Genomic DNA, 22,814 nt, shown 5'->3' with positions numbered 1-22,814 from the left:
AGTTGGTCGTAGGACCAGTCCTTGAGGACCTTCCTGTTGTAGTTTAACCCTGGCTAGATGCTAAGCCCTTGCTTGCTTCATCACGCCCCTGCCCCCTCCCAGCCCCATGGGATGGGCAGAAAATCAAAAGGGCAAAAGTGCAAGAATTCTCTTGTCAAGATAAAGATAGTGTAATATATAAAGCAAAAGATGTGCAAGTAGGCAAAGCAAGATTGGGAACTCATTTACCACTTCCCGTCACCAGGCAGGTATTTTACTGTCTCCAGGATAGCAGGGCTCCATTACACGTAACAGTTGCTTGGGAAGAAAAACGTCGTAACTCCAAATGTCCTCCTGTGTTTCTTCTTCCCCAGCTTTTACTGAGGAACATGATACCACCTAGGATATCCCTTTGGTCATCTGGGGTCAGCTGTCCCCGCTGTGTTGCCTCCCAGCTTCTTGCCCATCCCCAGTCTGCTCGGTCATGGGGCACCATGAGAGAAGACCTTGGTGCTATTTAATCATTGCTCAGCAATAGCTGGGACGTGGGCGTGCTGTCAACACTCTTGTGGTCACGAATCTGAAACAATAGATCAGCTACTGTGAAAGGGGTTAACTCTGTCCCCACCAAAAGCAGTACAGATCAGTTTTTCAGGAAATTTCCCCAGTCTGATGTTTACTTTTCACCACAACCTTTCTACTTCTTTTAAGTTCTACATCTTTCATGAATATCTCTATTCTTTTGGTTGTCCTTTATAACAGTGTGAGAAGATCTTACAGTCTTCTGTTTCTTGTGACTAGAAATTCTGATATCAGAGTTGGCATGGCATGTCTTTGGGAAACCCATGCTACCTCTTTTTCAGCTTGTGTCTTACGTCTTCACTTCTTTTGCATTGTGCTTTAAGGATGTTTTTCTTTCAGGTTTTATTTATAAAATTCGCATGTTACAAAGATTATGTTACTGGATCTTTTGCAATCTGATACTTTGTTCTTAAATGAAAACATTCTTACTATTTTTCACTTTTGTGATACTGTTGCTAATTCAGGAGATTTGTTAAAGACTTTTATATTTGTTTAACCAGTGCTTCAGTGGAATATAACACAAGGTTTCAAAACTAGGTACCGGTGCTATTTGGAAAGGCACTCTGATCTATTCTCATGCCTTAAAAAACAGACCTTTGCCACATAACCTTATGACAAGGTAGCCCACCCTCTGATAAAGGGAAGCCAGTTGATATAATCTTTTTGGATTTCAATAAAACCTTCAATACTGTCTCTCACAGGATCCTTCTGGCAAACTGTCCAGCCCACAGCTGGATAAACACATCATGTACTGAGTGAGCAATTGGCTCACGGGTTGAGCACAGAGGGTAACAGTGAATGGGGTGACATCAGACTGGTGACCTGTCACTGGTGGGGTCCCACAGGGCTCCATGTTGGGCCCTGTGCTCTTCAACATCTTCACAAATGACTTGGACACAGAACTGGAAGGGATACTGAGCACATTTGCAGATGACACAAAACTGGGAGGAGCTGTTGACACCCTCACAGGCAGGGAGGCCCTGCAGAGAGACCTCAAAAAATTGAGGGCTGGACAATCACCAACCATATGAAGTTCAATGAGGGGAAGTGCCAGACCTGCATCTGGGATGGGGCAACCGTGGATGTATGGGCAGACTGGGGAGTGAGATGCTGGAAAGCAGTGCTGTGGAAAGGGACCTGGGGGTCCTGGTGGATGGCAAGTTGAATCTGAGTCAGCAGTGCCCTGGCAGCCAGGAGGGCCAACCCTGTCCTGGGGGCATCAGGCAAAGCATCACCAGAGGGAGGGGATTGTCCCGCTCTTCTTTGCACTGGGGCAACCTCACATTGAATATTGGGGCAGTTTTGAGCACTGCAATATAAGAAAGATATGAAGCCATTAGAGAGTGTCCAAAGGGGGGCAGTGAAGATTGTGAAGGGCCTTGAGGGGAAGCCGTGTGAGGAGTGGCTGAGGGCACTTGGTCTGTTCAGCTGGAGAAGAGGAGGCTGAGGGAGAGCTCACTGCAGTTACAACTTCCTTGCAAAGGGAAGAGGAGGGGCAGGCACTGATCTCTTCGTTGTGGATCAGTGACAGGACCTGAGGGATGGCATGAAGCTGAGTCAGGTTGGATATCAGGAAAAGGTTTTTCACCCAAAGGGTGGTTCACTGGAACAGGCTCCCAAGGGAAGTGGTCACAGTGCCAAGCCTGACAGAGTTCAAGATGCTCTCAGGCACATGATGCGATTCTTGGGGCTGTGCAGGGCCAGGAGTTGGACTTTGGTGATCCTTGTGGGTCCCTTCTACATCAGGATATTCTGTGATTTTAAGTAACAAGCACATAAAATATTTTTCTCAATAAATATGAAAAATATCCAAGCTTACAAATCCACAAAACCATACCCTTCTGTTAAAAAAAAATAAAAGGAGCAATTGTAAGAGAATTAAAACTGTTTTAAAATTGTTCATGTTGAATGTGTTTGCCAGCACTTTGGAAGGTGTGGGATGTGTTTAAGGGTGAGCTTCTTTGGAGATGTGTGGATTTGGAAAATATTCTTCTTAGAAGAAGAGACCTGTGAACCACTGGAGAACTGTGGTGGGTTCCACAACTCAGCTGGACAGAGAAGGTGGTATCCAGCTTGAAATGCTGGGAGACTCCCAGAGGAACTTATAGTCCTGGGAGCAAGTAGAAAAGGCATGGGTGAGAGCTGCTCCCTTCCTTCTCCTATTTGATCACCCTAAGTTCCACTAAAAAACTGGTTCTTAAAGTTCTTGGTTGCTTTTGAAGGTGTACAGCAACCAAATAGGAGAGAGTAAATAGGGATTTTTTGCAGAGCAGACAGTGTTAGCTTTTTGGGAAGCTCTAGATATCTTTCTAGCTGATGCATTTTAGAAATGGGTTGTCTCTGTCTCTAAGGAAGAGTGGATTTGACAGAAGTCACACAGTTTGATTTCCTGGGTGAGGTATTTGATTGACACATGCAGCACAATGTGTGTGTTGTGTAGTGTGCAAGAAAAGTAAAGGTAAATGTGAAAATGTATTACATATCTATCCTTTCAAATTACAGCATTCCTTCTCAGCTGCTCAAATCTGTGTCTGTAGCATTGGTTACTTTACCCTGTTTTGTTTTCAGAGAAGTGAAAATTTTCAAAGCACAAGATAATTCTTTTTTTTTCCTACAGTTTCTGCTAAATTGTGTTTAACTGTTCAGAAATCCAGCGTGGCACTCTGATTAAAAACTCCACAAAACACAGGTGGTACGGAGAAGGTGAAAAAGAATTACTTTCCACTGTCTCCTGCTGTACAAAGAACAGAGGGTGTTGAAAGGAATTGCAAGGATCTCATTCAAAACACACAGGCAGGCACCGTGTAATAACCCCTCTGAACTCCTCGTCCAGCGATGTTCTGTGTACTAGAAATGTTTATGAACTCGCAGTGTGGGGCAAACTGATTCAACCATTTAACAGAGGCTGCTAAATGCAAACCCATTATATGCACCATTTGCCTGAATCACAGGCAATAGCTGGAGAGGATTTAGAAAAGTTTCTCCGTATGTTTATGCTTTTCTTATATTCCTTGAAAGGCATTTGCACCTGATCATTTTTGAAAATGGCTAAGTGAACTGTGGGTGTGGTTGTCCTCATATACAGAAACAGGGCATAGTTCCAACATAAAATTAAAAAAAAACCCCTCTTTATGACTCAGTTATAATTCTGCTGCAGTCTTACTGTGAGCAACAGCCATGAAGCTGAACCCTGGAGGAGTCAGCAGATTTGGGGAGATCATAATTGTTCGCAATTTTACTTGCACTTTGAAAGTTATTTCTGTGTAAATGATGGGAAAAGTACTTATATAAGAAGGCTTTCCAGGGAAGCTAAGAGTTGATGTGTTAAGTATAAGCAGCAACCAGTTTGCCTGCTAAAAGTTTTTCTGAAATTCACAGTTTACATATCATCTACTTGCAAATGTGTATGTAAGAGGAATTTATTACATTTATTGTAATAAAAATCATCAAACCGCTTGTGACATACAGCTTTATTAAAACGTTTTTAATATATCACCTGTGTTATGTGATATATTTATTTATATATTTATTTTTTATATTTTTTATTTGTTTTTTATAAAGCTTTATTGTACCGGTATTTTTAGCTGAAAGGAGAGAGCCTTCCAAAAAAAGAAGTGGGGGGTGGGGACATGTTACTGTTGTGGGCTAGTTGATGAGTAATTAATATTAGAAAATAATATGCCAGCTCTTATAGCTGATTGTTTTATGAAGTACCAGCTACAGGTTGATCCTAACGTTGCTTTTTGTATATAACAATTTTCCTGTAGCAGGGGGTTTATGCTGATTTACCCATAAACATATCTCGAAAGTAAGAGTGAAAAATGTGTCACCATAAAGTCCTTCAGAATAATCTCTTGAATTTTCCAGCGATGACAAGGCTGATGGTTCCAGTGATGCTGGGGAAGCCGGTAAACCTGCAGAGATGCCTACGCAGAGAAGAAAACGGATCTCCACCATGCCAAATCTCGTCAAACCCAGAGCTGGACCTTCATCTGCTCAGCGTTCTGCACCAAGACTGCAGAGGCGAACATCACAGGCTCCTGATGGCGGTGTTTCATTTCAGAAGGATTCCCCCACACCAGAAAAGAGTAGTGTTGAGAGCTCCTTAAAGTCTCCCGTGCTTCCTGAGAAGAAAACACCTGTGCCACAAGTGCCGCAGTTTTCACCGCTGAAGAAATCGATGAATAAAGAGCAAACTGTTGGTGTGGCTGCTCAGAAGAATGATGACAGTTTGCAGAAGAATGTACCCTCTCCCCTCAAGGAGAGACCAACACAGGAGAGATCAGAAACACAGGAGGAAAAGCTTCCTATGAAACCTTCTCCTGAAAAAGACAAACGAACATGTTCTGACCGTGAAAGGATCCTCAAAGCTCGGAAGTTAAGAGAAATGCTTAAAGAAGAGCTGAAGAAAGAGCGGATGGTAAGACCTCTGTGCTGAGCTGTGCTGGTTTGTAAAGGGCAAGGCGTGTGATTCACCTAGCATACATTATCTGTTTGCATTAGTGGTTTCTGGTGGTCATCAGCTGCTCAGTGCTAGTAGTCTGTGATACCTCATAACTCCATATGGGTTTGTTCTGTTTAGAAGCAGTAGTAGAACTTTGTCCACTAATAATATGAATTTCACAAGAAATTGTGTATTGTTTCATTTGATTAGACCCACAGGTCTTTTTGACATTACACCTGGTATTATTTTATAGTCAGCATTCCAATTTTAAAGTTTCACAGTTGGTATTAAGTAGGGAAGTGTGCTGTAAGAAGCTTGGGATTTGGTATTTCTCATAGTGTTTCAAGTGGATCATTGTCTGAGTTCTGTAATTTCGAATAACTTTTAACTTTTATTTCTACCAGATGTTGAATTTCTCTGAAATGTTGTCTCTGATGCCCTCTTGACAAAGGGACACTTTTAATATAATCGTATTTTGGTTCTTGGTGGTGGTGTGTGTGTGTGAACAATAGAACTCCCTGAATGGGGTACTTCATTAGCAAACAAAAATATTAATTTGTGAAATGTAAAGTACTTCCAGGGTGAATCTGAGTGGGTTTGTTTTTATTTTTTTGTATGGAAGAAGTTGAAACACAGACCCCCAATAATCGAAGGGCGTTCTCCACCAGATCGTTCTAAAATGACCATGAGAGACTTGATATACTATCTGCCAGAAAACAATCCTATGAAGTAAGTATGACTTCTTTTTCTTTCTCCTTGAGCTAAATTATTTTTCTACCTGTTTAATACTTAAATCTGGAGTATTAGCACAGATGCAGTGTTATTGCAATGGGAATAAAAGCTCCTATTTCACATCTACTTACTCCTCATACAGAAATGAGAATGGTGATTAATGTACTTGTTGAAATACACAAACATGAACCTTTCCCAAGTATTAATTTATCTCTGTAGAAATACAGAATAGTAGAATTTTATTTTTTTCCCCAGTTACCTGCTGTGAGATTTTTAGTTATGGCTTCTGGGAATGTTATGATTGCCTGCCAGGTCTAGTGGACTCAGGAAGCTAAGCATTTCTCCTTCCTGGTGCTGAAGTGCAAAATGCACTGCAAGACCCATGAGGTCTTTACATTCCATCTGGATGGATGTAGCTGCTGCTGTTCTGTTTACATGTTTCACCAGCAGCAAGGCTGAGTGAGCATCCCAGGGGTGCACAGACACAGGGAACACTAATGCAGCTGGCTGCACAGGCTGCCACAGACAGAGCAGGGCCTTTTTCCTGCAACTGCCAAAAGCAATCACATAAATGGAAGTATGGTTATCCAAATCCTGTTCTTTCTCTTAGTAGCTGATAAGTTTTCTGGTACTGTCTGTTATCACCTGCTTGTTAATGTTTGTGTGTTTATGTGTTTTATTGATCATTTTCCTTGTTATTTTTTCTTTTACACTGAAGAGTCCTTCAGGAGGTAATGAGCAAGATACTCTTACATTTCTTATACCTTACAATGGATTACTGCTCAAAGTATCTTTTTTTTGTGCTTGCTGACACAAGAAAGAGCATAATTCATTAAGCATTAAGTGGTTGTTTAGTTTGATTTAAGTCTAGATGTGATACAAAGAATGGACAAAAAAAAAAGCTTTGTGGTTTTTTTGTCCATTGTCTAGTAAAAGCCAGGTTTGTGGAATGAAGCAGAAATGTATCTGTATAAACAGTCATCTCAAGCTTTTTATGAAATTCCAGGTCTTCACTGGCAGAAGAAAAGAGAACAGAAAAAAATTCTACGCTGAGTCAACTGAAAGGGTTAGTCTTTGTGGTGAAGTATAGTAAAAAATTTTCTGATGTTAAAAAAAACATGTTTCTGTGGTAATACAGTCTAAGTCTATTTTTTTAATGTTTCAGTATCACAGCCCTTATTTATAAGAAATTGTAATTTGGGAATGTAGGCTGGTTAAAGAACATTTTGCTTTCAGTATTACATTTTTGCATATTTCCATTTTACAATAGAATGAAAAGCTGATTTCAGAGTTTATGTATTGACCAACTCGTTGATGTGTTGCTTTGCTGAGTGGTTCATTAAATTGGTGAATGTCTGACATACTGAGCAGCAATTCAAAACTATTTTTGCTTGCTGTCTTAAAAATTATAGGCAGGAGGAGAAAAGTACTCTTGGTCATGAAGAAGAGGAGGAGGAAGAAGAAGAGAATGGGGAGGAGAGTCAGGATGGCCCACTTCTAGTTCCTCGTGTGAAAGTGGCAGAAGATGGTTCAATTATTCTGGATGAAGAAAGGTAACAAATCCTGTGCCTGTCTCACGGACAATACGTACTGCATTGCAGCTTAGTTTGGGGATAGAGAACAGTTCTACTTTGGCCTGGGGCAAACATGAGTATGTATTTGTGTGTTGAGAGTTGAGATGCACTTACTTAGGAAACAGTGCAAGTATGTGGCAAAGGAGCAGCAGTTCTCTGCATCTCAGTAGTGGCAGACTTTATAAGAAATGTTTTTGGAGAAGGAGATAAAGAGGAAAATGTATTTCATTCCAGAGAACGAACACTGGGGATTTGTCAAACTTTCAAATGTCTTCTATTTAGCTGACTGTTTTGTTTCTTAGAGTTAACATGTATCTGCTTACTGTTACTTGGTTTTCAGTATGATTTACTCCAGCTTTGCATTTTGCATGTTGCTGCTTTATTCTTCAGAAAATTTGCTTAGCATATGACTTTTAAAAAGTAGATTATTGAATTATTGAGTTCCCCAAAAGTATTGCTAGCATGAGATTTAGCCCAAGGTTTAAGGGTAGAGCAGGCCTGGTAAAGAATTTGAAAATGTTCTAGAAGGATATTGGGAGGCTCTTGTGGTTTTGCAAAATAAATTTCTTGAATGTTAAGAAGTCTTTTTTTAAAGATACTTAATTATGTCTATCTGTACTATACTTACAAAAAGGAAAAAGCAAATTTACTTACTTACAGGCTGAGTAGGGTAGTGATTTCTTGCTGCATTCTCCCGTTAAAGTACATGTTAATGTAATTATTAAACTTAGTTTCAAAGTACAAATGCTCGCTTGTGGCATGAAAAATTTGAATATCTGTCTTATAAACGTCTGCTATGTGCCTTCTTAGCAATATTTTCAGATAAGTCTCTGTGTGTTTGCTTTTCCAGCTTAACTGTAGAAGTTCTAAGAACAAAAGGTCCATGTGTTGTAGAAGAAAATGATCCCATCTTTGAGCGTGGCTCTACAACTACATATTCCAGCTTCAGGAAAAGTTTTTACACAAAACCGTGGTCAAATAAAGGTGAGTATATTTTTGGTTTAAAATTTCAAGTCTGCAGAAAAGTCTTACTTTTCCACCTGTGCTTTAGACTTTTTTTTTTTTTTTCCCCAATGGAGTAAATGGATCTACTTATGTGTCATGTAGTGTCAACCCTCCCAACTCCTACAATAAGAAGAGCTATGATTTTTACTGTGAAAATTGGTATTTTTAAAGAATCCAGTGCCTTATTATATATTATACATAGGCTACCTGTGATTTTTTTTTTTTTTTCTGTCATGGATGTTTAATGCTGAAAAATGATGAAAAATGCTAGTCTGCTTAATTAAAAGCATAATTTTTGATTCTGGTGTACAGATCAACTGCTCTATATGGAGCAGTTAGTACTTCTTAACTTGGTTATTCCAACCTGGGCAGGACTAAATCACAGAAAGTATCTCTGGACTGATTTCAGTGTAAATAGACATCTGTTCTTATGAAAGAGTGGGTTGTTTTTTCTTTTTTTATTACTCCTGCTGTGAATTGGTTATTATCTCTAGGCTGACAACACCGTGCTAGACCTTTTACAATTGGGAAGGACTTTTTACACCTGTAGATGGAAAAATTTAGCCTCAGAATTCACTGTGCTCCTTTTGGGAAGAATTGACTGTGCACTCTTTTCCTATTAAATAATAGTGGTGTTTTACGTGGTGTTTTTCTGATTTCTGTTTGTGCTTGTGTTCATAATAAAAATGGACGTTGACAATTTGGGATTGGTTAGTTTGATTTACTGGCTTTACAAAACATATTTCACACTCTGCAGTTTTAACATGTTAGACAGTTCTTTCTGTTGATAGTTCATTCAGCAAATGTTACTAGAGGTACGTAGGTAAAATAACACATATACTCCAGCTCACCTGGACTTGCAGCTACGGTAGGTGAACTTGAAGTTACTGATCTCATGGCATTAAGTCTGCAAGGTGTTTTTATTTCTGAGAGCAAGGAGGATGGTTTAGTAAATGCTTAAATGCGTATGATATTTTTTCTTATTTTTATTTCTCTAGAAACAGATATGTTCTTTTTAGCTATCAGCATGGTAGGAACAGACTTCTCCTTGATTGGACGGCTGTTTCCTCATAGAGCCAGAGCAGAAATTAAGGTAAAAATTAAAGCACTCAATAAAGCAACTAAACATCTGGTTTTGCTTTTCTTTTTCTCATTTGCATTCCCATGCTTCCTCTGTTAGTATTGATATTTTTTGATGCTACTGCCTCTGTAGTAATGCTTTTTTTAATACCTGTTTCAAGAGGTTGTAAGCATCTGAAACATTAATTTGCTGTTTGAATTTTGATCGATGTACCTAGTAAATCTAGCGTACTTAGACACAGTTTGTCCTTATTTTAAATGAAGAGTGATAATAAGCATAAGTGGCTGTTTGGTGGTGGTCTTCCGTGTTGTTTCTTTTGTGGCATACAGCTGGGGAAGTCTATTATATTTCAAGCCTTGCTCAGATTGAAAGACAGGACAAAGGTCTTGAAACTAATAAAAACAGTATATCTGGTGATATTTACTGGTGACAGATTTTATATTTAAAAATTAATTACAAACTTGTGTTTTGTGAGTGTCTGTGTAAATTCAGCAACTTCAGTTGGCTTGCATTGAAGGCTTATCTTGATCTGCCATTTTGTATAACATGCTATTGCATTTCTTGCTTAATGAAAAGACAACTGTATGTTTGCTTTTAGAACAAGTTCAAACGTGAGGAAAAAGCTAATGGATGGAGAATAGACAAAGCTTTCAGTAAGTAAAGTAAATGTACCCCACCCTACAATGAGTCATTAAATGGTAGTCTATTTTCACAGTCATTTTTGTGCTTTGCCTTGCTTGAATTAATTAGAAGGAAGTTTTTGCTCATAGGTGAGTCCAGTAGCTGTGGAATCTTAGGTTTTTATTACAGGCATGGGTCACAGTGAAGATCTCAAGGTTTATTTTCTTTTTTAGGTGTCTGCTCAATGAGATTAATATAAACTTTCGTGTATATATATTCAGTTGAAGGTTATTTCAGTTGAAATTCATGAGAATTTCTAGCAAGGTTATTTATTGTAAACTGCTTTGAGAGTCCTTTAAGAATTTTTTTGTTAATCAAATGAGGTACATATGTCCTATAGCAGCATATTAATACATTATTTGATACTATGCTACAATTTGAGTATTTGTCAGGTCTTAAATTTTCTGAACTACTTAGTTTTATAATTTGGGGGTTTTTTTAAAACCAATCTACCATAATCCATGTTACCTTTTGGTCAACATTAGTCCCTGCTCAAGTGATACAGAAGATACTTTTCAGAAGAACACTGTTGATATAACTGTTGCTTTTTAATATCATGTCCTATGCCACTGATTATTTTACAAACCTGAAACTCAAAAAAATCATGAACTTTGAAATCTGTTCTATTTCTTTGCTTTAATCTGATAGAAGAAAAACGACCCTTTGATTTTGAATTCTTTGCCCAGCTGCTTGAGAAGGTCTTAGCAGATGAGGAAAAGAGGAAACAAAAGACTGTTAAAAGCCAGAAGCCAAAGGAAAGGAAGTCACCAAGGCCTCGGAAGAAGTCAAAAGGTACTTTAAAAGAATGCTTGAGGTGGCATTACAGAACAGTGGTCAGTAATGTGTTACTAGATGAAAGATCACATAGGGAATCTTTTCCTTCTCTGTTGTGAACGGGGCAAGAGGATCCTAGCCTTGTAATATAACTTTTCAGTTGTAGTTTACTGGTGTGTGGGATGGTAATAATTACTAACAGCAGAAACGTGAGACTGCAGTGAAATAAGTGCTCTTGTGCAGTCTGAAGCACTGCTATTCTAATTTACCACTTGATAAGTATCTCTGTGAGTTGTTGATGAATTCACTTGTAGAATCCTTGAGCCAAAATCATATTTTTGGCAAGCTCTTCTGTGATGTATTTTAGATATGACTTACATTTAGAACCCTCTTCTTTTGAGGGTTCTGTTTTCTCCTTTAACAGTAGTTTGACTTCCTAAGTCTGAAGGGTGTGATTCTTTTCAGAGACTCTTATAAAAGTTGTTTTATCTGTTCAAAATAAAGATTATGTTTAATTACTGTGTTTAATTACTGTTATAGTGTCTTAATTACTTTAATATCTGGGAAAGGACCTTTCACCCATATGCCTAAATTAAAAACAGTTATACTGACACCATTTCATAAACATCATACTAATTCTGTGGGGTTGTTCACTTGTTTGTTCCATAAGGACCCGTTCTTTTTTAAGTGGTGTTGTGTAACAAACAAGTGAACAACCCTTTTAAAGGGGATGCTAGCTAGGAAACAAAACCAGTGTTTAATTCTTAAAATTGAAATAGTTGCTCTTTTCTATAGCCTTGGTTTTTGGGTTTGATTAAGTAAAATATCCCATCTGTTAGGACTTAACAGCCATATAGAGAAATTCTGTTTGTACACTTTATTGATAGATTAAAGGTACTTAGTGTGTAGAGCAATGTTAGTATGCTTTTCTACTTCTCTTGTATTTTGGACTTTTAATTACAGGGGAACAAGTTCATTTAAGAGTAATGAAAAGGACAAGGAAAGGTTCTTGGTGGTTCATGTTCTACATAAATACAGGATCAAGACAAAATGTCCGTAAAACAGTAGAGAGGAGAATTTTAGAATCTCATTAAACCCAGAAAATAACTTGTCAGTTACTAGCTAGACAATATTTCAGCTTTCTTATGTAAGGAAGCACAATCAACTGCAAAACATTTCATGGTAAAAAATTACCTTTTCATGGCATATATTCTGCAACTATCATCACCTCTTTCTGCAGAGATACGATAATTCTTTCTGGAATAGCAATGTCTGTTTTCCCTGAATCCAAATGTGACTGTATAACCTGCTAAAAAGCATAGGAACATTTACTAAATTTGCTTTACATCCCATATTGACCTTCCTCTTGTGAAGTGTCCTGGGTACAGAATGTGTTTTGCATTTGATGTCGAAGTTAATCTGTGCTGAAGCTTTTCTGTTAAGTCAGTGACTGCCTTCTGGTGGTCCTGCTCATATGTCTGGCAGTATATTGACAATGATGTGTGAATACACAAGATGTTGCTAATAAAAATGCCTGTGCTGTTTATGGCTGTATATTACTCCACCAGTCTATTAACCAGGAACCATAATGTCTTAGTAGCAAAAGCTGCCAGCATAGGAGCTGCTAATGATCAAGATGAACTTCAGGAAGCCAGAATTTCTGATGAAGAAACAGAAGCAGACGGTGTGACGGCTGAGAAAGAAAATGAGGAATCTCTGGGCATTTCTGAACAGGCAGAAGAACAGGTTGCGTTAGAAGCATTAGCAAAAAAGAAGAGAAAGAGGAAGAGAAAAGATGATCTTGAAGAGGAGGTAGAGAATATTCCAGAAGAAATGTCTGTCCCTTCAAAAATTGCTGAAGAAGGGAAATCCTCTAATAAAAGTAAGAGGCAAAAATGCTCAAACGTTAAAATATAAATTTTATATAAAGACATTGTGAAGTTAAAAAGTGAGAATTTCGTCTTTAATTTCTATTGCTGATCTGCCTTCGGAGGTTGTGGAACAATGCCTTTCAAGATCAGCTTTCTTACTAAATCTAAACACTATTTTAGCTGAGAACAGTTATCTTAAATCTTAACACTTGGTCTTTTTCTACTGGAATTTTTGGTATTAAATTAACTCTTCTTCACTGCAGCTAGGATTTGAGAATTGGAATTCGAAGACGTTTCCCAGAATGTCCAGATTGATTTAATTCTTATTAATTCTCAGGGGAAAAAGTGGTACATGATACAAGCAATGATAGTCATACTACCTGTAGAGAAGAACTGGATTGTGCTATTGAAGGAAAACAAGATGAAAGTGCTGTCACAGAGGAAGAGAGATCAGAGTCCTGTTTACCAGTGACTGACCAAATGGAGAGAGAAGGTGGTGTTGATTTATGCAGGTAATGTTTATAATGGGAAGTTTAGGCAAAATAAAAGAGTTAAAAGTTTTAATTTTGGTCTTATTTATTCATGTTAACTGCCACAGAATGTGGAGGTTTTTGGTTTCTGAGAACTGTCCCGGGTTTTAGTAAGCTGTTTATGATTTACACAATCAAACATATGAAAATATTCTCTGCCCTGATGGGCTGCACTTGCAAAATTGATCTACATTAATACTAAAGTCACTTACAAAACTGATTGCATTCTTTTTGAGTGTTTAGGAAGAGCATTGGTTTATCCTAACTCCTAATATTTCTCTTCAAGCACTGCTTGATAATGTTGCTAAGTAGTGTTGCTATATGCTTGAAAAATTTGTCTGTTTTTAATAAAATGGTTCTTATGGAAAAGGAATGTTGCTTAGACTTTATTTTTGCAGAATCTGGGTGGGAGACTAGCTTTTATTTTGTTCAATTTTGGGCATACTTTTACTTATAAGGAAGTGAATGTTTATTAGACTTGATATATGTGAAAGTGGTAAATGTAAAAATTCATTATGAAACTGAGTGCAACTTGAGAGTCTTGCATGTTAGTTGTATTTAGCTGTATTGTGATTAAAGTTTCTGAGAATCTGTATAAAATAACAATGTCCTTTAATACCTCATTAGAAACATATGAAGGAACAGCTATTTGCCTTTGAACTCAGCATAGATGGTCCCAAAGGATGAGAGGAAAGAAGTTTCTGCATACACTGTTCTTGTTAATGTTTGTTTTTTAGAAACAATCTAGTCTAGAATAATCAGATCAGATTTCAACATCATCCTGTAATAGCAATGCAAAAGTACAAAAGTTGTTTTAAAGCTCTTATTCTGCAAATATCACTAAAACTTGTACGATTCTCTGAAACATGGATACTTATGTTGAAATTGCATTGTTTTTCTGTGCAACTTGATCTATCTGTAAACACTAACAGCTTTTTTTCTAAAAATACACTAATGTTGCTGTACACTTTTATTTATTTCAGCTTTGAAGATGTCAACAATGTTATATTAGAAACAGAATCAGCTAAACCAAGAACCGGGGATATTAAAGACGATACATCACAGGAAAGCCAGATTTCAGAGTTACCAGTTTCCAAGATTAGAAGCCAAGAAAGGCAATCTGAAGAAACTAGAGAAACAAAGGTATTTTTATTTTTTATGTAGTTCTTCTCAAGAAGAAGCAGTTTGTAAATTTTTATGTAGTTCTTCTCATTAGAAGCAGTTTGTAAATTAAATCAAAGCCATTTTTTTGTTGTTTTTGTGATGATTTCACCACTGGGTGGACAAAAGTCAACAGGTCTAAGAACATCACCAAAATTTAAATAGTATCAGTTTGGCTGGGTTTAATGGATTGTCTGTTAACCTGAGTTTATTCAGAGAGTATACTGTGCATGCTTGACCTATGTCACAGACAAATAAAACAGCAGAAAAGTTTAATTATCCAAAAGTGAAGCATTGCAAAATGAACAGTTAAACCCTGGAGCAGGATTTTGGTGGCATATGCTTGCTAGTATGATGTTGGAAGCTTATTTGAGTGGGGAGAGCATTAGGTTGGTTGTGCTGCCTCAGAGTGGAAACCTCTGTGAACTCTTGTCCACTGTACTGGCTGCCATGGGGTGTTCAGAAATGATATAGGAAACTCGACCAAGATTGAATGATCTCTCTTCAGATATGTTCTAATGAGGTCCAGCAGTTTAGAAACTTCTGGGATTGCATCTGGTTTATTTTGAAGCCATTGATGCACCACTTACCCATGACTTTGTCTAGCTGCTTTTTTTGCATCTACCAGTACTTCAGTGATGAATTGCATACCACAGCTTAGATAATTATTTACTTAATTAAAAAAGGGTGTTCTTTGCATTGTTTTAAGCATGCTGCGTAGTAGTTTAATATGCGCGATACTTCCGTTGTTAAGTTTCTGTTCATCTTTATGATATTCTTGTTCATCATCTTCAAGCTATTCTTGTTTATAATGCCATGCCTCCCTCTCTCTAACAATATTGTTTTCAAGGTGAAAAGTTTTAATCTTACATTTCTTCTCATACAGAGAAAGTTCCATTCGCTTGATAATTCTTCTCTTCTGGTTTCATTGTAATTTTTGGATTGTCATATCTAAAAGGCTAAAGAACAAATAATTCACCTGTTGCATTAGGGAAACACTAACATGTAGAATTTCCTAATATCTCACCACAAACTTTCCCCTTAAGATCATTCTCCATCTTGGAAAGTACAAAAGAAAGGGAGAGCAGTAAAGAGTGTCTACCCTGACTTCAGTAAGGCTTCTAACACTGTCTCCCCTAACATCCTCTCGTAAGGGAGCTGATGAACCATGGACTAGGTGAGCAGACAAGGAAGTGCACTAAAAACTGTCTGAATTGTTGGGTTCAGAGGTTTGTGATCAATGGTACAAAATCCAGTTGGAGACCAGTAACTAGGAGCGTACCCTGTGGGTCAATACTGTGTCGAATCCTGTTCGACACCGCCCTAAATCATCTGGAGGATGGGGCTGGCTGTAACCTCAGCAAATCTACAGATGAGGCAGATCTGGAAGGAATTGCTGAGACACCGGGAGAGTGTGCTGGCATCCAGAGGGACCTGGAGAAAGGGGCCGACAGGAACCTCAGGAAGTTCGACAAGGGGAGATGCAAAGTCCTTCCCCTGGGGAGGAGCAACCCAAGGCAGCAGCACATGCTGCAAGCCAAGCAGGTGGAAAGCAGCTTTGCAGAAAAGAACCTGGGGGTCTTGGTAGTCTCAGAGTTGAAAAAACAGCTGGGTTGCATTAGGAGAAGCATTTCCTGGCGTATTGACCAGTTCTGGGCTCCCTGGTGGGAGAGACATGGACATACTGGACACAGCCTGTCCAAGGGTCTTAAAGATGGCAAAGGGATTGAAGCATCTCTTGTAGGATGAAAGGCTGAAAGAGCAGGAATGGCTCAGCCTAGAAAGAAGGCTCAGGGGGATCTTCAATAGCTACATAAAAACCTAAAGGGAGGATGTGAACACCACGGACCCAGGCTTTTTCTGGTGGTGCCCGGTGCCAGAACAAGAGACAAAAGAGACAATGGGCAAAAAATAGAAGACAAGGAGGTTCCTTCTGAGGATCAGAAAATACCTTTCCACTGTGAGGGGTACTAAGCACTGGCCCAGGCTGCCCAGAGAGACTGGGGAGTCTCCATCCTTGGCAATATTGAAAAGCTGTGTGGACATAGGGCATTGGGCAGCCAGCTCCAGGTGGCCCTGTTCGATCAAGAGAGTTGTACCAGAAGACCTCTAGCAGACCCTTCCAACCTCAACCATTGTAGGAATCTTGTTTCTACTCTTCTTTACAGTAAAAGTTTATTGTTTCTTTTCTACAACATTTTTTTTCTTACTCAGAACAAAGACATACATCACTCACATAGACCAGATGAAAAGCAAAGTGCATCAGAAGGTGGTTCTCAGTCTGAAATCATGTAAGTAGAATTATCTTACCTTGCAGTGGTACTGGAAATAAATCTGTGTCTACTCAATTTGGATATAATTCTGCTTGACCATAGCAAGGTGAACTAGAACAGAAATCATGATAACTTGTTTTCCGTATATGATGAAGTTTTTTGATAGAAATTTTGATCACTGAGGAGCAATTAATTGAACTTAAATGTTAGATGGGAACAGGGAAGAAGACTTAACTAAGTTTAGAAAAAGAAATCTAGCCTATCTGAAGTCAGCAAGAAGAGATGAATTTCTGCTACTTTGTGGGTGAAACTTGCTTGTGAAAGTTGATTTTGTTTTTTTAATGAAAGGGCCTCACTGAATTCTTTGACATTCATAATTGTCCATCAAAGCTTATTAACTATATGCATTATGTTTATGGTGTATTCCTTCCTTCCTGTTTGGACACTGTTGCTCTTTGGAGCTCAACGCAAGAGTTGAAGAGGATACACCAAGATGTCTCTGTCTTACTTGCACTCCTTTATGAAGTTAATCTTTGTGACTATTTCTTACACTGAGCAGTGGTGTCTAAAGAAGTCTGTGCCTTTAGTTTTTTTTTTGTGTGATCGTTGATTTCTTATTCCATGATATAATTTTTAAAGGTGATTTAGGAATGGGCTACTAGTTCATGCTAAATTGGTTTTTATGCTTCTGTCTTTCCCATTTGGAAGGGCTCTTCTGTTAAAGACTATCAAAGCTTTATTTGTCCTGCCCTAGGAAGAATATAAGAAAAGGTAGTAGTTCCCAATCTGAAGATAGTTGGTAAGATGTAAGGCTTTGTCACTGTGTGGATACACCACTGCAATGGTTAAGGACACAGAGAGTGATGTATGTACCCCATTCTTCAGTAATGTGTGGATGTTGGCAGTAGGACAAGGTGTTTGAAAACAGCAGTTCACTGTTCCATGGCTGAGATAGCTTGAAATGGCTTGGAGGGACAGGAGAGGCAGATAGAAAATTTTGTATATAGAGTAGATTTCTGTTGTTTCTATTAAACCCAATTAGCCTGTTCACACTGACATGAATTGTGAATCCCTAGGAGAAAAGGTATTCCTATTTATTTAATGGCATGAAATGCTTCTTTAAGGTATTTTTAAGTAGATTCCACTGAAAGCCATCAAAGTTGTTAAGGTTTATTTGATGCTGTTTCGATGAAGTTGTAGCATGTCTTCTAATATCAAAAAGATGAAATTTTTTTTCTGTTTATTCTCTTGCTGCATGCAGTGTCTTGACTCATGCAGTTTGTGATGCTCTTGAAGCACATCTTGGACCATATAAGACTTCAAGTGTATGTTTGGTAAGCATCTATACCACCTCTTTTTATGTCTTAAGGAAAACTGGAAAGTCAGCAGACAGAAGGCGCTTGCAAAGACCTAAACCCAATTTGATGAGATCATCTGGAAGGAGGGAGACAGCAGCACAAGACAAAATGGAGTCCGAAACTTCCTCTCCAAACCCTGAGAATACAGATGAAAAGGTCAGAGGGAGCCATGTTACTTAATACGTTATGTTCTTGATGCTGTTTTCATCAGGCGGATACTGTGGACCAGCTACAGTCTTACAAGTAGTATTTTAAGACATGCTGCTGAGGTATCTACACAGGGTATCTCAAAGGGTAATATTTCTTGCCTCAATTCCAGTGCTCTGAGGAGGACAGTAGAAGAAGAAACAGAAATGAAGCCACAGAAGTGGAGAACAGAGATTTGGATAATGAATCTGAGTAAGTATTGAGATCACTTCTCCAGTCTCCTGGAATTAACTAAATATAACTGTTAATTTATTCTATACAATGCTCTTATGAAAAGACAACAGTAGTGGTGAAGTTTTAATATAAGTCTTAAAATTGACTTTAGCATTTTCTTGGATGATATTGGTGGCACTGTGGTAGCAGGTATGTATTTCTTTTCTGGAAAGTTGAGGAAAGCATTACTTTATGAAGTACCAACTGTGCTTGGAATTTGAAAGGGGAAATTGCAGGAATTGATAACTATGGTTTTGCTTTCCTCCCAGTCTCTGTTGTCAGCTAAAGGCTCTGCTTCTGATACTTGCAGAAGCAGATATAAGTATGCAGTCTAGGTAAGGTCCTATGCTGTGTGAAAAATTAATCTCTTTTTAATAAGAGATTACTGTCTCTATAAGACTAAACAAGGTTTGTTTCTCATGTGAAAAAACTTGCCTAAATTTGGGCAAATCATTCTGAAGACAATCAGATTCCAGTAAAAAAAGCTGTGCAAGTAACTGAATATTACACAGGCTTGAATATTTTGTAGTAGATGTCACTGTTCTGGATCCTTGTTGCAGAGAACCTGAAAAAACTGCAGTTGTAAAGACAGTACTTAGAGGATGTCGACAGAGATTTAAACCTAATATTACAAGAGCATCTGGAAGGAAAGAAGAGCCTGAAAAAGATGCAGGAAACGATAAAATGTCCCATCTACAGCTTAAGGGGGAAACTGAAAAGGTATTTAACAGAATAACAGAACTGGAGAGAATATGTTAGCTAAAAAGTTGCTGGATGCAACAGTAATGTTATCTTTCTGGGGTTTTTCTTTTCTTTTTTTGCCTCAGAGTATGACCAGGAATTAACCACTTCCTTAGCCTACAGTGACAGTGTGATATTGCTTAGAAACCTCTGCTATGCTGAAAGCTTGTTATGCAAACAGTAGATACCAATAATCTTTCATGTCCTACAGCAAATATAGCTTTCGTTGTTCGATCTGGTTTTTACTGCAACTCTCTGACTATGAAATGTACCCTATAATTGCATATGTCTGTCACAAGCAATTTGTTTTGTCTCTTCTTATGTACAGTTACTTGGTCAGCCAGGTAATGCTGCACTTTATAAATGTAGGAGACTTAACATCATGATGTTCTATTTCTGTTCAGAATACTGACCAAAATAATAGGTCTGATGTTACCAGTGAAGAAGCTGCAGAAAAAGATGACCAAGTCCTGGCTACAGTGTCTCAGTAAGTATGAGAAAAATGAGGAGGTATGTGCTGCTCTTCAGCGATTTGCCATCCCTTGTGGTAGTACTTCACAGTGTGGTAATTATAGAAGTTTCTTCAAAAACTTCTGCAATAAGACAGAAATTGAGGGAAGAATGAAACACAGATTAAGCACTTTTGGTTTTAAAGTGGTGCTTTTAAACCAGAAGTCAGTCATGGTAAATGCAAAAAACACTTAGTCCCTTGAAAACTAAAACAAGCCTTTGCTACTGGCTTTAATACTGAAATGCATCTGATTCAGTGGTTAAGTATTTAAACAATGGGAATAAGTGTTTGTTCTCAAAGCATAGTTAAGTGTTAGGTGTCAGGTAGGATGAGAAAAAAATCCAACATGTGGGTAATTTAATGCACATATTTATTAAGTGTTGTATTTTTTTCAGTGGAGAATTGGCAGCTGTAGTGTAAAAGGAGGAATACGTTTTACAGAAGAGATTGTAAGAAGTAAAATTTAAAAAAAAGCCAACTGCCCCTTCACCCTAAAAAAACCCAAACAAAAAACCCCAGAACAACCTAAAGCAACAACAGCAACAAAAAAAAAAACACACTCAAATTTTTGTTTTTAAAGAAAGATGGTTGAAGAGGATGGAGGGAGATAAACTAGGTTTGATAATTAGTTCAAGAAGCTAGTAATACATTCTAGATCTGTGTATGTTAATAACTGTTTCTAAAAAAGAATGAAAAAAACCCACTTCTCTAATTCTCCTCCCACTTTCAGACATGATATGTAATTCATGGATCTTATGTGTTTTTCCAGGTCTAATGAAACATTGGGTTTACAAGAAGACAGCAAACGGAGTTTGCTGAATCCTGCCCCTCTAAGGAGAGGCAGAGTACAGAGACCAAAACCAAATCTAGGAAGAACTGTTGCAAGGCAAAAAGAACTGATAGATGAAAAAGATCCTGAAGAGAAGACAATTAAAGGTGGAGAAGTAGAAAAAGTTATAATGCACCACAGAGATGAAAACAATGATCCGTGCCTCAAAAGTGTAAGTTTCTTGAGGAGTTGCTTAGGCACACTGTTTTGTTGAGTCATTAGTAGAAGACTTTGGTAACAGAGATCCAGCTACATGCCACATAATTTGAAAGGACAGCCATTGCATGCTTTGTTTATTCTTTCAGCATAAACTAAATTGTCATAAAATTTCCTCATGCTTGCACTTGGGTTCTCTTTTCTATGGTGTTGGGTTTAACGCCAGTCAGGAACCAAGTACCAGCAGATCTTGGAGAGAATTGGAGGGGATAAAGCTAGAGAACTCACGGGCTAAGATAAAGACCTTCTGTGGGCAGGCAGGTGTTCAGCCATTCCCAGGAAAGCTGGGCTCCTTTGTGTGTAACAGTTACTGGGGAAGACGAACGCCATTCCTCCCACTTTATATGGTGAGCATCATGTCATATGATCTGGAATATGCCTTTGGGCAGTCCGAGTCAGTTGTCCCAGCTGTGTCTCCTCCCAGCCTTCCACGCACCCCAATCCCCTCACCAGCCTGGCAGTATGAAAAGCAGAAAAGGTCTTGGCTCTCTGTAAGCCCTGCTCAGCAATAACAAAAACGTCTCTATACTATCAGCACTGTTTTCAGCACAAATCCAAAACACAACCCCATACTAGCCACTCTGAAGAAAATCAACTCTATCCCAGGCAAACCAGCACTCATGGATAAATGGATTATGTCTCACTTTGTTGTATTTGTGATACTGGATCTGAAAAAAGAAGTGCAAAGAAAAAGGTCTCTTGGAAGATCAACTGCTTCAGAAAGAATATATAAAGAAAAATAACTTTTTACTTTTACAGTATGTTCTGATACTAGTTGAATGACAATAAGAAAAATACATCTTAGTGTTCTGTAAGAAGTCCTAAAACTTTCTCATTTTCCCCCTCCTCTCCTAAAACAGTGGTTAAGCAAATATTTCATTTTAATAGAGTGAAACTTTTATTCCTTTTAGGATTTGACAGTTCTTGAAGACACTCAGCCATGCACTGTGATGTTAGAAGGGGATGTTTCTACAGATTCTGAGACAAACTCAAAATCTACAAGACAGTGTTTCCAAGAAAAGTCCTCAGAAGCAGAAAACTGTGAAGGTGAAAAGGGATTGTCAGATGCCTTGAAACAGGTTTCAGATTTCAATACAGGGTAAGGTTTTTTTAAATGGAGAGAAGGAATGGGTCAAAGCCATCAGTATCTCTAGGTGTTCTACAATTTTATCAACTCCAGCATTACAAACAAGACAATACTAGACTTCAACAAACAAAACTCCAAGGGCTTGAAAGCACTAGGTTTATTTGCTGTTGGATGTTAATTTCATCTTTTAGACTATGGGCCTAATTTCCAAATAAATACATTTCTATGATGTGGTTGTCTTCTCCATGTTGGTCTCAGCAGTCCATCCAAATGTGCTTATATAAATCCTTGAGTACAGGGTTTGGTTTCCTCTTAAAGTGTCCCTTAAAAAAAAAAAGGCAAGCACAAGTGTTCTCTAAGTCTGCTCAGTAACATTAAACATGGTTAGACAAAGGCATTTGTAAAATATATATGTCCCCTGAAATGTCTCAACCTGTCTTCCAGGTCTCAACTGAAAGTTGCAGTTGTTCTGAAACGGCATCTTTTCTTAACTTATCTTTGCTCATCTATTTATCAGATACACAAGCTTTTGCTGGTGATTGCTGTTTTTATTGGACCTTTTTTCATGTCAGTAACTTTGTTATTGCTCTGAGAGCTGCATACAAGTATGCCATGGTGTCCTATGCCTTTGATCGCTCTTCTGTTTGTTTTTGTAGGGAATCTCATCCTCAGAAGGAAGAGGAGAAAACTGTTGTATCGTCAGCTCGGCTACTTAGGAGTCGATTCCAGAGACCAAAGCCAAATTTAAGAATGACTACTAATAGAAAAGAAGTGCTGGATATAAATAATAAAGGTGGATTACAAAAAGATATCAACAAGGAAGAAAGTTTGACAAAGTGTGACAGTGAATGTAGTATCCTTCCTGACACAGATGTGAGGCTTTTTTTTTTTTTGTTATGTTGTATTTGAGCCTTTGGGTTTGTGAAATGAAATACTGATGATTTAAAAAAATACAAAGTTAATAA

The 22,814-nt window shown here is 38.1% G+C and overlaps 1 protein-coding gene across 4 annotated transcripts in view; it reads left to right on the top strand.

Annotated features, from left to right (window-relative positions):
- The window catches only part of BDP1 (B double prime 1, subunit of RNA polymerase III transcription initiation factor IIIB), a 51,256-nt gene that overhangs the window by 884 nt on the left and 27,558 nt on the right, over positions 1-22,814 (top strand). For all 4 annotated transcript variants that reach the window (XM_032675793.1, XM_032675792.1, XM_032675791.1 and 1 more), the window contains exons 2-20: positions 4,429-4,981; positions 5,628-5,734; positions 6,744-6,803; positions 7,150-7,290; positions 8,162-8,295; positions 9,315-9,409; positions 9,996-10,050; positions 10,727-10,870; positions 12,453-12,734; positions 13,061-13,235; positions 14,237-14,396; positions 16,629-16,705; positions 18,057-18,201; positions 18,365-18,444; positions 19,026-19,185; positions 19,611-19,693; positions 20,487-20,718; positions 21,674-21,861; positions 22,506-22,722. In XM_032675793.1, coding sequence (XP_032531684.1) covers positions 4,429-4,981; positions 5,628-5,734; positions 6,744-6,803; positions 7,150-7,290; positions 8,162-8,295; positions 9,315-9,409; positions 9,996-10,050; positions 10,727-10,870; positions 12,453-12,734; positions 13,061-13,235; positions 14,237-14,396; positions 16,629-16,705; positions 18,057-18,201; positions 18,365-18,444; positions 19,026-19,185; positions 19,611-19,693; positions 20,487-20,718; positions 21,674-21,861; positions 22,506-22,722 — 3,088 coding nt within the window. The remainder of the gene's footprint in view (positions 1-4,428; positions 4,982-5,627; positions 5,735-6,743; positions 6,804-7,149; positions 7,291-8,161; positions 8,296-9,314; positions 9,410-9,995; positions 10,051-10,726; positions 10,871-12,452; positions 12,735-13,060; positions 13,236-14,236; positions 14,397-16,628; positions 16,706-18,056; positions 18,202-18,364; positions 18,445-19,025; positions 19,186-19,610; positions 19,694-20,486; positions 20,719-21,673; positions 21,862-22,505; positions 22,723-22,814) is intronic.

Source organism: Chiroxiphia lanceolata, chromosome Z (assembly GCF_009829145.1).
Source record: "Chiroxiphia lanceolata isolate bChiLan1 chromosome Z, bChiLan1.pri, whole genome shotgun sequence".
NCBI lineage: Eukaryota > Metazoa > Chordata > Aves > Passeriformes > Pipridae > Chiroxiphia > Chiroxiphia lanceolata.
This window is presented reverse-complemented; position numbering and strand designations above follow the sequence as displayed.